At 42.8% G+C, this 13,359-nt stretch overlaps 1 protein-coding gene across 2 annotated transcripts in view; it reads right to left on the reverse strand.

Annotated features, from left to right (window-relative positions):
* Positions 1 to 389: 389 nt before the first annotated feature.
* The window catches only part of DNAH9 (dynein axonemal heavy chain 9), a 331,426-nt gene continuing 318,456 nt past the window's right edge, over positions 390 to 13,359 (reverse strand). Inside the window, exons 68-69 of one of the 2 annotated variants that reach the window (XM_077892621.1) lie at positions 8,415 to 8,804; positions 390 to 1,619 (exon numbers count right to left, since the gene is read on the reverse strand). In XM_077892621.1, the coding sequence (XP_077748747.1) occupies positions 1,392 to 1,619; positions 8,415 to 8,804 (618 nt within the window). In that variant the 3' untranslated portion in view covers positions 390 to 1,391. The remainder of the gene's footprint in view (positions 1,620 to 8,414; positions 8,805 to 13,359) is intronic. The other variant, XM_077892620.1, reaches the window with a different exon arrangement.

Here is a 13,359-nt window from a genome sequence, read left to right on the forward strand (position 1 = left end):
TTACTCTTCTGAGGACCAGGAAGGATGAGGCTCATGAGGGCAGAGCTGTGTCCTTGCAAACAGATTAATATGTAGGCATGGAACCACAGGTTGTTGGCAAACCATGGCAAGTATGTTACAGGCTGATGAGAGACAAAAGTCAGATTGGAATTCCTGGGTTCCAGAGGAATTTGTTAACTGTCTTATGGCATGGAGGTGAGGAGGAAGCCCCTTGCTAGGGGGTATAGGAGCCACAGGCCAGAAAGTAGGAAAATCATGGAGGAATTAGCATTTGATCTTGTATTCAATAGAGTGTTGGGATTTTATGTTTTAGATCGCAGTTCTTCAAATGTGTTCCCTGGACCGGCAGCATTGGAAGTTGTAAGGGATATATGGGATTAAGGATTCTGGAAGGAGTACTGGGCCCTCCTGGACTCTTCTTAGCAAACAGACCTCCCTCTAAGAGCTCTTTACAGGAACTGTGGAACTCTTTGGGGTTCCGGGGAAAATTTGTTCCACCGAGAAAAACCTAGAAAATTGTTAGGTTAAAAAGCTTTAGGGGAAGGGTTTCTCCACGGATCCCTCTTAAATGATCTGAAGGATGATACAGGTACAAGGCGGCAACCTACCTTGCTCACAGTTGTGTTCTCAGGAGATTGATTAACTGATTGAAGGCATGTGTGAATTAATGAAGGATAAATATCATGTGTGTACTTCCCTTATCCTCGAGCCATGATCAGCAAAATATGGCCCACCATCTGTTTTTGCAAATACGTTTTACTGCAGCCCAGCCACACCCATTTATTTATGTGTTGTGGCTACTTTGAGGCTATAGTGGCAGCGCTGAGTCACTGCAACAGACACAGGCCCTGCAAAGCCTAAACTATTTGCTGTCTGGCCCTTTGCAGAAAAAGTTTGGTAATCCCACATCCAGAGTACTGTCTCCCAGACCATAGCGTGCATTCATATCCTTTCACCTCATATCATTTTCAGCTTGTCAAAATGCAGACTAACTCGGGGGTGGTGTTGATGTGGCTAATCCATGGAGTAGCTGGGAGCTAGAGCACAGAGTTTACCAGCATGAGGGCTCAAGCGTTTGTGGTTTGTTTCTCTTGGTCTTAGGATCGTTTATGACTCTGTCACTCTCAAAGCTGGGACCAGACACACTTGAAGAGTCAGTCACTTTATTAGGAAAGGTGCAGTATTATGGAATGCTTCTCCCCTAGTTCCTGGGTCTATACTCTTCCAGCACCACCTTACTATAGGCACTTCTCTCCAGGTTCCCTGCAAGAATTCTACAGCATTGTGAGTACGTATGATTCCTTATCTTCATGTTTGTGTCTCCCCTCACCCACTTGTCCTTCTGGGCAGCCTCCAGCTCAGCCTTGTTGTCTCAGTGGTTCTGCAGAAAGCTAAGTCTGGAGAAGCAAAGCAACTCCAGCTAGCACCCACTTCGATGGTTTCTCCTTAGTCTTCAGGTTGAAAGTCCACACGTAGGTGGGTCCCCGCTGACAAGTCTTGTACACAGGACAAGGATAGACACTGCGGTGGTCCTGCTTATCTGCAGGAATGGCTTTGATGAACATCACAGGCATGGGCGGTGTCAGATCCTTCAGCTTTGCGTCTGTAATGATCCCAGCCTGAGGACAAGAACAGGAAAAGAGCCAGCTTAGATCAGACCCAGAGCCCGGCCAGCCAGCCTTCTGTCCAAAGACCCAATAGCTGAGAGGCTGGCAAGGCTGGCTGCCTTTATGCTTGCTGCCTTACAGGTTCGCTCAACAATCCAGGACAGAATGCGTCTGAGATGTAGAAAACATATTTCTACTGCTTTTCAGCCTAAATCACTTTTTGAAGGAAAGTTCTACAAGTTGTTATGTGTCACATACAAATTAATCCCTTTGAAAGTTGAGTCTTTTTAAATTTTTTCATCCATTCATTTCATAAGCATATTGAATGCAACCGTTTGCCAGATGTCATCATGCCAGGTGCTAGGGGTTTATTTTTTTTTTTTAAGATTTTATTCATGAGAGACAGAGGCAGAGACACAGGCAGAGGGAGAAGCAGGCTCCCCGCGGGGAACCCCATTTGGGACTTGATCCCAGGACCTCGGGAACACACCCTGACACTCAACCACTGAGCCACCAAGGCATCCCTCTGCTAGGGTTTTAAAGATAGATAAGGCACAGCTCCTGCCTGCAAATGCTTTAGATTTTTAAGAGTTTGGTTATGTCCTGTTCAGTTTTATATGGGACCTCATCCTCTCACAAGAGTGTTTTGACTTTTTGAGCAGGGCTATGTTCTATCCCTACTCATGTGATAGGGACCTAACTATTCTGTAGCTTTCTAGTTGGGGCCTCTGTGGTTTTCTGAGAGTCCCATTAGAGTAATCTAGGACAGTTTTTTTTTTTTTTAATTAATGAATGGATTTATTTATTATTAGTCCCGAGAAATGTTCTGAAGAACAAAAGGGTTCCTTCATCAAATAAACTTGGGAAAAGGTGTTTACCATACCCTAGGCTTGAAGCTTTATAGTGCACACTAGTACACTGAATATAGGAAATCCTAGCAATAACGGAAAGCGATGAACTTTATTTAACCTGGTGTTCCCCAAACTTGTTTGACCACAGGACTCTTTTCTTGGCAATCTATCTATTTCCCACGACAACATACTTTGGCAAATGTTGATACAGAGTGATTCACAAATTCCTTGCTTTTGTCCTGGTGATTCACAGCCCCTTCTACTATGGATAGGACTTGGCTCATTTTCCATGAAATTTGTTTATAGGGAGAGAATGTGCCTTTTTGGTTCTATTAGAAGCTGGTATGAGGCATGAAGAGTACTAGAACTTAAATGGTGGGGACCCCCTTAACCCCAGCAACTGAGTGTTTGTGGCAGGGAGTGGAAACAGGGGTAGAACTTTTTTTTTTTCCTCATATACCATAAACACCCCAAACGTTTTATTTATTTATTTATTTATTTATTTATTTATTTATTTATTAAAAAGATTTTATTTATTTATTCATGACAGAGAGAGAGAGAGAGAGGCAGAGACACAGGCAGAGGGAGAAGCAGGCTCCATGCAGATAGCCTGATGCAGAACTCGATCCTGGGACTCTAGGATCACGCCCTGGGCCAAAGGCAGGAGCAAAACTGCTGAGCCACCAAACACCAAACCTTTTAAAATGGGATCCCCATTTTAAACACCAACACCAAACCTTTTAAAATGTACAATTCAGTATTGTCTAATGTACAGTCATCACTTTGTAATTCTAGAACATTTTCATCACTCCCAAAAGAAGCTAATCATTAGCAGTCACTATTAGTAGTAGGGTATTAATATCTCCAGTTATTATGGTTGAATTCTCTATTTGAACAGCATATTTGTTTCCATCTCTTAATTTTCAGCCTATTGTGTCTTTGAATCTAAAGTGTATCTCTGGTAGACAGCCTATAGTTGTATCAAAAAAATCCATTCTGCCGTTCTCTGCCTTTCAACTGTAGTGTTCAATCTATTTACATTTAATGCCATTACTGATAAGGTAACGCTTACATCTGTCACTTGACTCTTTGTTTTCTATGTCCTCTTTTTTTTTTTTTGCTTCTCAATTTCTCTTTTGTTGCCTTCTTTTCCATTCAGTAGAGATCTATTTTAGTATACCATTTTAATTCCCTTGTCATTTCTTTTACTATATTAAAATTTATTTTTTTTTTGTGGTTTCCCTAGGGATTACAATCAACATCATTGTAAAAAAATCTACTTCAGGATAATACCAACTTAATTTCAGTAGTATACTAAAACTGTATTCCTATATAAGTTCCATTCCTTCTCCTTCCTATGCTCAAAACCTTGTGTTGTTTTCATTATACAAATAACATCTTTTATGCTTATCAGCACAGATTTATGGTTATTGCTTCTTGGACTTGTCCTTTGAATCAGATTAGGAAAGAAATAAAAGATACAAACTTTTTTATATTTACATATGTAATTATCTTTGCTGGTATACTGTTTCTTCATGTGGATTTGGATTATTGTCTTGTAACTTATTTCATCCTGAAGAACTCTCTTAAGTATTTCTTACAGGTCTCATCTGCTAGTGGTAAATTCTCTGTCTCTCTGTCTGTCTTTTTTAAATAGGCACCACATTCAGTGTGGAGCCCAGCGCAGGGCTTGAACTCATGACCCTGAGATTAAGACCTGAACTGAAATATAGAGTTGGATGCTTAACCAACTGAGCCACCCAGGCACCTCACCCTTCTCTTTTTCCTGAGAATGTCTTGATTTCTCCTTCATTTTTGAAAGATAGTTTTACTGAATATAGAACTGTTGGCTGCTCTTTCAGCACTTTGACCTTTCATTCTGCTGCCTTCTGGCCTTCATGGTTTCTTAGGAGAAATCAGCTGTTCATCCCATTGAGGACCCCTTGTATGTGATAAATTGCTTTTCTCTTGCAGCTTTCAAGATTCTCTCTTTATCTTATAATATGTCAGGTGTGGGTTTCCTTTCCTTTCCCTTTTTCCCTTTCCTTTCCTTTCCTTTTTTTCTGATGGGCTTGAACATATAGCCCTGAGATCTAGTCCAGAGCTGAGATCAAGAGTCGAATGCTTAACTGACTGCCTGAGCCACCCAAGTGCCCAAGGTATGAATTTCTAAGTTTATCCTGTTTGGATTTTGTTGAGATTCATGGATGTATAGATTATTATTTTTTTTAATCAAATCTGGAAAGTGGCCATCACTGCTTCAAATAGTCTTTCTAGCTCTTTCTCTCTCTCCTCCTTTTGGGACTTCCACTATGGGGATGTTGGCTTTCTTGATTTTTCTCAGGTTTCTAAACTGTTCATTTGTCTTCATTCTTTTTATCTTCCTGCTTGTCAGATTGTATCATCTCAGTTGATGTACTTCCAAGTTGGGTGATTCCTGCCTGCTCAAATCTTCTGTTGAATTTCCCTACTGAATTTTCATTTAAGGTATTAATACTTTTCAACTCCAGAGTTACTATTTGGTTTTTTAAAATGTATTTTCCTCCCATTATTAATATTCTCTATTCAGTGAGACATTGTTCACATACTTTGCTTTGGTTCTCTGAACATACTTAAAATGGCTGATTAAAAGGCTTTGTGTAGTATGTCCCACTTCTTTTTATTTTTTATTTTGTATTTATGATAGTCACAGAGAGAGAGAGAGAGAGAGAGGCAGAGACATAGGCAGAGGGAGAAGCAGGCTCCATGCACCGGGAGCCTGACGTGGGATTCGATCCCGGGTCTCCAGGATTGTGCCCTGGGCCAAAGGCAGGCGCTAAACCGCTGCGCCATCCAGGGATCCTCGTATGTCCCACTTCTGAACTTCAGGAACCATTTCTTTTTTTTTTTTTAAGATTTTATTTATTTATTCATGAGAGAGAGAGAGAGAGAGAGGCAGAGACACAGGCAGAGGGAGAAGCAGGCTCCATACAGGGAGCCTGACGCGGGACTCGATCCGGGGTCTCTAGGATCATGCCCTGGGCTGAAGGCGGCGCTAAACTTGTTGAGCCACCTGGGCTTCCCAGGAACCATTTCTTTTGACTGCTCCCCACCCCCCCCCCTTTGGTTTCTTTGAATGTCTCATGATTTTTTGTTGAAAACGTCAACATAGGGTTTGTTGTTGTTGTTTATTTAGTAACTTCTTTTCTGAACTGATTCTGTAAAGTCTGTCTTTGTCACATATGACTACTGAAGTGGCCTGCCCAGTTAGCTGAGTGGTTAGCAAGTAACAGGACAGAGATTTTCTTAAACACCTGCATCCAGTAAGTCTCTCAGTTTTTGCTCAGGGGCTCTGCGTATGAGTTGGGCATGCCTTCAGTGCTCAGCAGGGCAGTTTAACATTCTGGCTTAGTCTTAACTTCCTGCTTGTAAAGAGCCTCCAGGTCAGCCAGAGGTGAGTTTATAGCCTTCTCAGGTCTTTCTTGAGCCTGTGCACAGCCCGGCACATGGGTGTGGCCTTCTAGGTTTCCAGGGCCATGTTGGAGGTCATCTCATGCTCCAGCTTCTCTTTTTAAGCTTTTTGGTTAGCCTGTTATTTGCACTGTTATCTAAAGGATTAAACAGTTGTCTGTTTTTAGACAGAAAACAGTAAATGGCCCTTGGGGGGGAAAGGCTGTTCCCTTGCGTAAGCTCTAACTCAGGTCAAATAGAGACAGACTTATAAATGGGGGTTTTCCATGAAATCAACAGGTAGGGGAAAATAATGACAGTTTTCTGGGAATGGAGCTTTGAAAGAACTACAACTCCATTTTGCCTCAAATGGCTGGGAGGCTGCTGTTTGCACTACGACTGTGGCATGTTGGTTCTCAAGGCCACCACAGAGTTGGTGGGGAAAGAATAGAAACAGAGCAAGTTAAAAGGCTGCCCAGTAGGGTGCCTGGGTGGATCAGTTGGTTAAGTATCTGTCTTCAGCTCAGGTCATGGTCCTGGGGTCCTGGGATTGAGCCTCACATTGGGCTCTCTGCCTAGTGGGAGTCTGCTTCTCCATCTCCCTTTGCTTGCCCCTCACCCTGCTCATGCTCTTTCTCTCTGTCAAAAAAAAACAAAAAACAAAAAACAAAAAACAAAACAAAACACCCCACAAAACTTTTCTTTAAAAAAAAAGTCTGCCAAGTGTTTCTTCTTAGTGAGAGTTGGATGTTTTTCTTCACAAAACACTAAAAAGCTAAAAGCCTTTGGTTGATCTCTAGAGTTGTGTAAAAAAGTGGGTTCTGACAATTTTGGGCCAGTGTTATGATTTTATGGAGGAGATTTTTGGACATTCTTACTCTTACCTTTGCTGATGTCTTTCTAGGAGCAGAAACAGAACAAGAGTTCTTGGTGGGCGAGTATTGCTTTTTGGGAAGTTATTATGAAGAAACAAGGTAATAAAATATTGGATAATTAGATGATTAGAATCGGTGTCCTTTCCCCTTTCTCCCACAGTGCCAGTGCTCTTTTGAACTTCTTCCCTAATTGCTCCAATTTTTTTTTTTTTGTATTCTAGTTCTGGCCACCCAAGGCCACCCTATACCTAATATAATCCGTGTGTGATCCCCACTGATGGAATCTTGGACAAATGTTAGCATAGAGAGGGGGAAGGTAGCTTCCTTCTCAAGTTTCAGGCTGTTTAAACACTGTCTTGCTTTACTGTCTTCTCTGTTGGCCCTCAGTTGGTTTCATAGGGCTGCTGTAACAAGTTACTATGAATTTGGTTGCTTTAAACAACAGAAATATATTTTTTCACACTGCTGAAGGCCTGAGTCTTAAATCAAGGTATACATAGGGTCTGCTCCTTCTGGAGGCTCTGAGGCAGAAACTATCCCATGCCTCTCTCTTAGCTTCTGGTGGCTGCTGGCCATCCTTGGCATTTCTTGGCTTACAGATGTATCACTCCAATTTCTGCCTCTGTCCTCACAGGACATTTGCTTCTGTGCTTCCAATATGGCCTTATAAGGATTCCAGTCCTTGGATTTAGGGCCTGCTCTGCCCTAAGTGTATAGTAGAGTATAACCTCATCTTAACTACTTATATCTGCAAAGACCCTATTTCTAGGTAGGGTCACATTCTGAGGTTCTGGTAGAATTTTGGGAGTCATTGTTTAATACAGCTCTATGTGTATTTATATGACCTTCTATGATATTATAGATCTTCTAACAGTTTTCTCCCATTAATTCGATACTGACTGCTAGGAACAGTTAAGTGTCACTTACCAAGCAGGGTATTTGATTAAGCACCTCTTCCAGGTCGTGTGTATAACAAACATAAACTTGTTCTAGAGTTATCCATCCTTGCACATGTCATTTATCCCAGCTAATCTTATTGTGACTCAAATTTTTATCAGGCTTCACTGAGGAATCCTTTCAGAATGCCCTGTAAAATAGCATCTACTGGACTCCCTTTGCAGACAGGGGCAATGTAAAAGGCAGAAGGGATGCTGGCCTTCCTAGAGCTCAGGAATGAGGAAGTGGCCGCGGGGGGTGAAATGATATCCCCCGGTCAGCCAGTAGCAGGGATAGCCAACTCCAACACCTTTGGAGCACTCTCTGTGTGCCAGGCACTATTCCAAGTGCCCCATATAGTAACTAATTTAATTTTTGCAGCCTATATATTTTCCCATTTAGCACTCGAAGAAACAGATTTGGAGAGGTAGAACCATGTTCCAAGGTCATAGCGGCAGTAGATGGAGATGCTGGGATCTAGATCCAGCTGTTCAGTTCTCGAGCCCTTGCCTTTAATTACTATACTCTACCCACTCTGTGAAGTCTGTGCTAGATGTGCCATCCCTGGCTGCATGAAAGTGGCTTGATGGCCTCAAGGGAAGGACACCTAGGTCAGAAGATCCCGGGACATGCCTTTTCGTGATCAGACTCAGTGGAGGCAACATGTAATTTAATCAGCCCACAGAGGGTGCCCTGAGGCTCACCCCAAGATTTACCTGTATGTCCCAGCGAGCGCCTTCCATGAAGAGGCCATGGATGTAGGCCCCTTCCCGAGGAGGGCTCTTGAAGTCCTCCCTGTTCTTCTTGGTCACATCACATTGCAGGGCCATCTTGTCCAGGGGCCACTCGTTCTTACGGGCCGTGGACTGCATGATGGCGGTCAGGAAGGACTGGGGGTTGAAGAAGCCTGTCAGCCACACCGTGGAGGGCATTGCAAAGTCTCCTATCCAAGCTTCCAACTCTTTGATTCGGTTGAGGAGGTCCAAAAACCAGGTTCCCAGGCCTGCTGTTGAAGGGTAGGCTCGCCTGGTCCAGGACTCTGGCACTGTGTCTAGGTATAGGGCGTTCTGTAAGGTCTCCATGTCACTGGTCATGGTCAGCTCCCCCTGTAGACAAAGAGCAAGAGGGCAAAGAGTGAGGGGGCAGGAAGTCCCTGGAAACAACTGGCCTTAGGGACCTCTGGCTCATGGCACACAAGCAGACAGATGACAACTCCAGGAGTGGTGCTGACACAGTGACTGTCCCTAATACTTGACTTGCAGACTTTAAAACTTTCCCTGCTCCATGCAATCAGAGTCTACACCTGTCTACTGATAGGAGTCAACGTCCACTGTGGACCCCAGACCACCTGTGGGTTCCCTGCTGCTTCCACCAACCGTAAAGCATCGGTTCTCCTCCAGCCTTTGCAGCAGCCCTGCAGGCTTCTGTGCACAGCTCAGAAGCACAAGAGGCCCAAGCCTGGGAGATCTGTGTCCCCCCAAGTCAGGGATTTCCTCCAGAATCGAGGTATTGGATACAGGGTCACCTTGAAGGAGCCCTCTTCCAACTACTGGATGAACTTTGTAAAGAAGGGTTACGTTGAAAACCATTGTTAAATTTGATTTTGTAACTTTGGTTATGACAAGGATCTCTAGCAATTTCTTTAAGACCCCATTTCTAGTACAGTGGGTTCTGTACAGGGGTTAGAGTACTCGACAAGCCTCATGGTATGGACTGAATATATCCCTTCCCCATGCACCCAAATATGTATGTTGGAATCCTGACCCACAGTGTGATGGTATTAGGAGGTGACTGGGTCGTGAGGTGGGGACCTCACGAATGGGATCAGTGCTCTTGCTATAAAGGAGACCCCAGAGAGAGCCCCCTCACCTCTTTTGTCTTGTGGGGGCCCAGTAAGATGATGGCTGGCAGTGAACCAGGAAGTGGGCCCTCACCAGACACCAGATCTGCCGATGCCTCTGGAACTGTGAGAAGTAAATTTGTATTGTTTTTAAGCCACCCAGTCTGGTGTTCAATTATAGCTGCCTATGTGGACTGAGGCCGCTCGGCTTGCCTAAAGTGCAGACTGCTAAAATGGAGAGACCTCAGTGGAGCCTCGAGTCACCTTGCCTGTGGGATGGGAGACTGCATTGTGTAGTGCTAGGCCCAAATCTTTCTCCTAACTCTTGGAACTGTTTAAAAAAAAAAAAAAAAAAGTACCTCTCTTAAAGAGGAACTTATTTCGGGTCCTAAGTGACAACTAGAAACTAACCTTCTGACCCCTGATTTATAGGAAATAGATGAATAACTTCTTTATGAAATTCACAGAGAGACTGTTGCTGTTGCATATATACTTCCTATACCATGGAGTCGAGTGGCTGGGCTATTTTCAGATATAAATGCTGTAATATTTTTTTAAAAAGGAAAACAGCCCCAGCTATTCATTGTTATGCGCTGTTTATAACTTAGGTTTAAATAAAGTTTCCCTAAAAATAGCTGATTTTTTAATAAAATAAGTATCAAAATTTAGTGCAAAGGGAAAAAAATGAATTCAAAGCCTCTTTTTTATGAGATCCTGTCTGTGTAACTATTTCTTGCCTTATACTATCTAGGAACTTCTTTACAATGATAAATGAGGGTGGACATTATTCTTGTTTCAAACTTAGAGGAAAAAAATTGTCTTTCATCATTAAATGTGGTCAGTTTTTCTTTGATGTCATTTATTTAGTTAAGTTCCTTTTCTTATTTTTCTGATATTTTAAGTCAAGGTTTGGTATTAAATTTTGTTAATTTTTTTTTCATTTATGAAGATAATCCTATTTTTTTCTTATGTACATTCATGTTGTGAATTCCACTGATTGATTTTAAAAAAAAAAGATTTTGAGAGAGTGAGAGAGAGGAATGTGGATGGAGGGGCAGAGGGAGAGTCAGAGGATGAAGCAGACTCCTCACTGAGCAGGGCTTGTTCCCAGGACCCTGAGGTCATGACCTGAGTTGAAGGCAGATCCTTAACCAATTGAGCCACCCAGGTGCCCTAATCCTTTTTTTTTTTTTTTGTTATTATGGTTAATCACATTGATTGTTTTGTGAATATTGAACCACTCTTGCATCCCTGGAATGAATCTCACTTGATTGAAGTGGATGATGTATATAATGTATTGTTGGATTGGTTTGCTAATATTTTGCTGAGGATTTTTAAATCTATGTTCATCAGAGATGTTGACTTTTTTTTTTTTTTTTTTTTTGTAGTGCCTGTCTAGGTTTTGGTATTAGGGTAATGCCATACTAGCTTTATAAATGATTGATCTATTACCTTTATGTTTGCTTCTACTCATGAAATTTAAATAATAACTTTTATTTCTAATTGTATCCTTTTCTGCTTAAGTCTCTTTACCATTTCTTATATGGGTGGTTTAGTGGTGATGAACTCCTTTAACTTTTGTCTGAGAAGCTCTTTATTGGTTTTTAAATTCCGAATGATAAACCTTACCAGGTAGAGTATCCTTGGTTGTAGGTTTTTTTCCTTTCAGCACTTTGAATATATCATGCCAGTCCCTTCTGGCTTGTAAAATTTTCCTCCCTCCTTCCCTCCCTGCCTTCCTCCCTTCCCTCCCTTCCTTCCACACAGGGTAGCTGGATGTGGGGCTCCATCCCATGACCATGTGATCATAACTTGAGCTGAAATCAAAGGTCGGATGCTTAACAGACTGAGCTACCCAGGTGCCCTCTGGCATGTAAAATTTATGTCAGAAACTCAGCTGATAGCCTCATGGGGTTTCCTTTGTATATAAATAGTTGTTCTCCTTTGGTACTTCTAAGATGCTCTCTTTATTTTCAATCTGTGACATTTTAATTATTATGTATCTTGGTGTGGACCACTCTGAATTCATCTTGTTAGAGACATTTTGTGATTCCTGGACCTGGATGCCTTTTTTCTTCCTAAGGTTAGGAGAGTTTTCAACTATTATTTCTTCAAATAAAATTTCTGTCTCTCTCTCTCTCCTTCTTCTGGGACCCTTATATTGTAAATGTTTGTATGCTTGATATTGTGCTAGAGATTGCTTAACCCACCCTTATTTTAAAAATTCTTTTTTCTTCTTTTTTTCTTCAGCTTTAGTACTTTCCGTTACTCTGTCTTCCAGCTTGTGGTTCTGCTTTGACATCCTCTAACTTAATGTTGATTCCCTGTAGTGTATTTTTCATTTCAGTTATTGTGTTCTTCAACTCTGTTTTTCTTTCTTTCTTTTTTAAAGATTTTATTTATTTATTCATTCATGAGAGACACACAGAGAGAGGCAGAGGGAGAAGCAGGCTCCCTGCGGGGAGCCCAATGCAGGACTCAATCCCAGGACCCTGGGATAACAACCTAAGCTGAAGGCAGATGCTCAACCACTGAGCCACCCAGGTGCCCCTGATTGTTTCTTTTTTAATAAATTCCATCTCTTTGTTGAAGTTCTCACTGAGTCTGTCCACTCCTCTATCAAGTCTGATCAGCATCTCTGTGATAATTACTTTGTACTCTTTATCAGGTAGATTGCTTTATCTCCATTTCATTTAGTTCTATTATCTGTGCCCCCAACCCCCCCCTCCCGCCCCTGGCCCCAGTTTGGTTTTGTTTTCTCTTATTTGGAGCATATTCCTCTATCTCCTCATTACTGTCTGTGTTTGAGTCTGTGAATTAGTTGGAACAGCTACTTCTCCTAAACCTAAGGGAAGAATATTGTGTAGGGATGTCCCCTGTGTAGACTGCATGTGCTTAGTGATTTTGACTGGCTGACTGGAGCTGTAGTGGGTCGGGGTGCTCCAAGCTGGGCCCTCCCTGCTGAGGTGGCTAGAGCTGAAGTTAGGTGCAGGCTAGGAGCCCCTGGGGTGCAGCACCCAGGGGACGCCCTGGTGAGTCATCTAGAGTTGAAAGAGGTACAAGCCTGGGGTGTTCTGGGATGCTTTGTGCCCATGTTGCCTTGGTGAGCTGACTAGTAGTAGCTTCAGTAGATGCTGTCCAGGGGTGTCGTGGTGTGTGCCTTACGGGGGCTGCCTTGATGTGAGGACTAGACCTGTGTGACTGGAGGCCTGGAGCTCACTAAGGCAGCTGGCCATCTAGGGTCCCCAGACCTTGCTGTCATCTGTGCTGTCACAGTGGAGGAGATGGGCACTGGGTGGCTCAGTCAGTTGAGCGTCCAACTCTTGGTTTTGGCTCAGGTCATGGTCTTGTGGTCATGGGATGAAGCCTCATGTTGGGCTCTGCACTCAGCACAGAGTCTGCTTAATATTCTCTCTCTCTGTCTCCTCCACTCACTCTCTCAAGTTAATAAAATCTTTAATAAAAAAAAAAAAAAAGGTGGATCATGAACAGTGGCACTCACCCAGGCCTCTGACGCTAGAAGAAATTTCCAGCAGTTCCCTCACCATTTGGTGGAGTAAAGCTGGTTCCTTTACATTCTATCTGCCCTTTTAAACTGTTTTTTTTTTTTCCTGTGCCACAGGGCAGACAAATCTGCCCCCAGGCCCTCAGTACTATTCCTTTCCACTGTACCAAGGCCCTCTATCCAGTCAGCCCTCACCACTTCTTCAGGAGGAATTGTTCTATATATAGGTATGGATTTGGTATGACCCTGGAGAGGGCTGAGTTCAGGATCTTACCATGTCACCATCTTGGATCCTTTCCTCCTCCCATCTTTTAGG

Source organism: Canis aureus, chromosome 3 (assembly GCF_053574225.1).
Source record: "Canis aureus isolate CA01 chromosome 3, VMU_Caureus_v.1.0, whole genome shotgun sequence".
In the NCBI taxonomy this organism is placed as follows: Eukaryota; Metazoa; Chordata; class Mammalia; order Carnivora; family Canidae; genus Canis; species Canis aureus.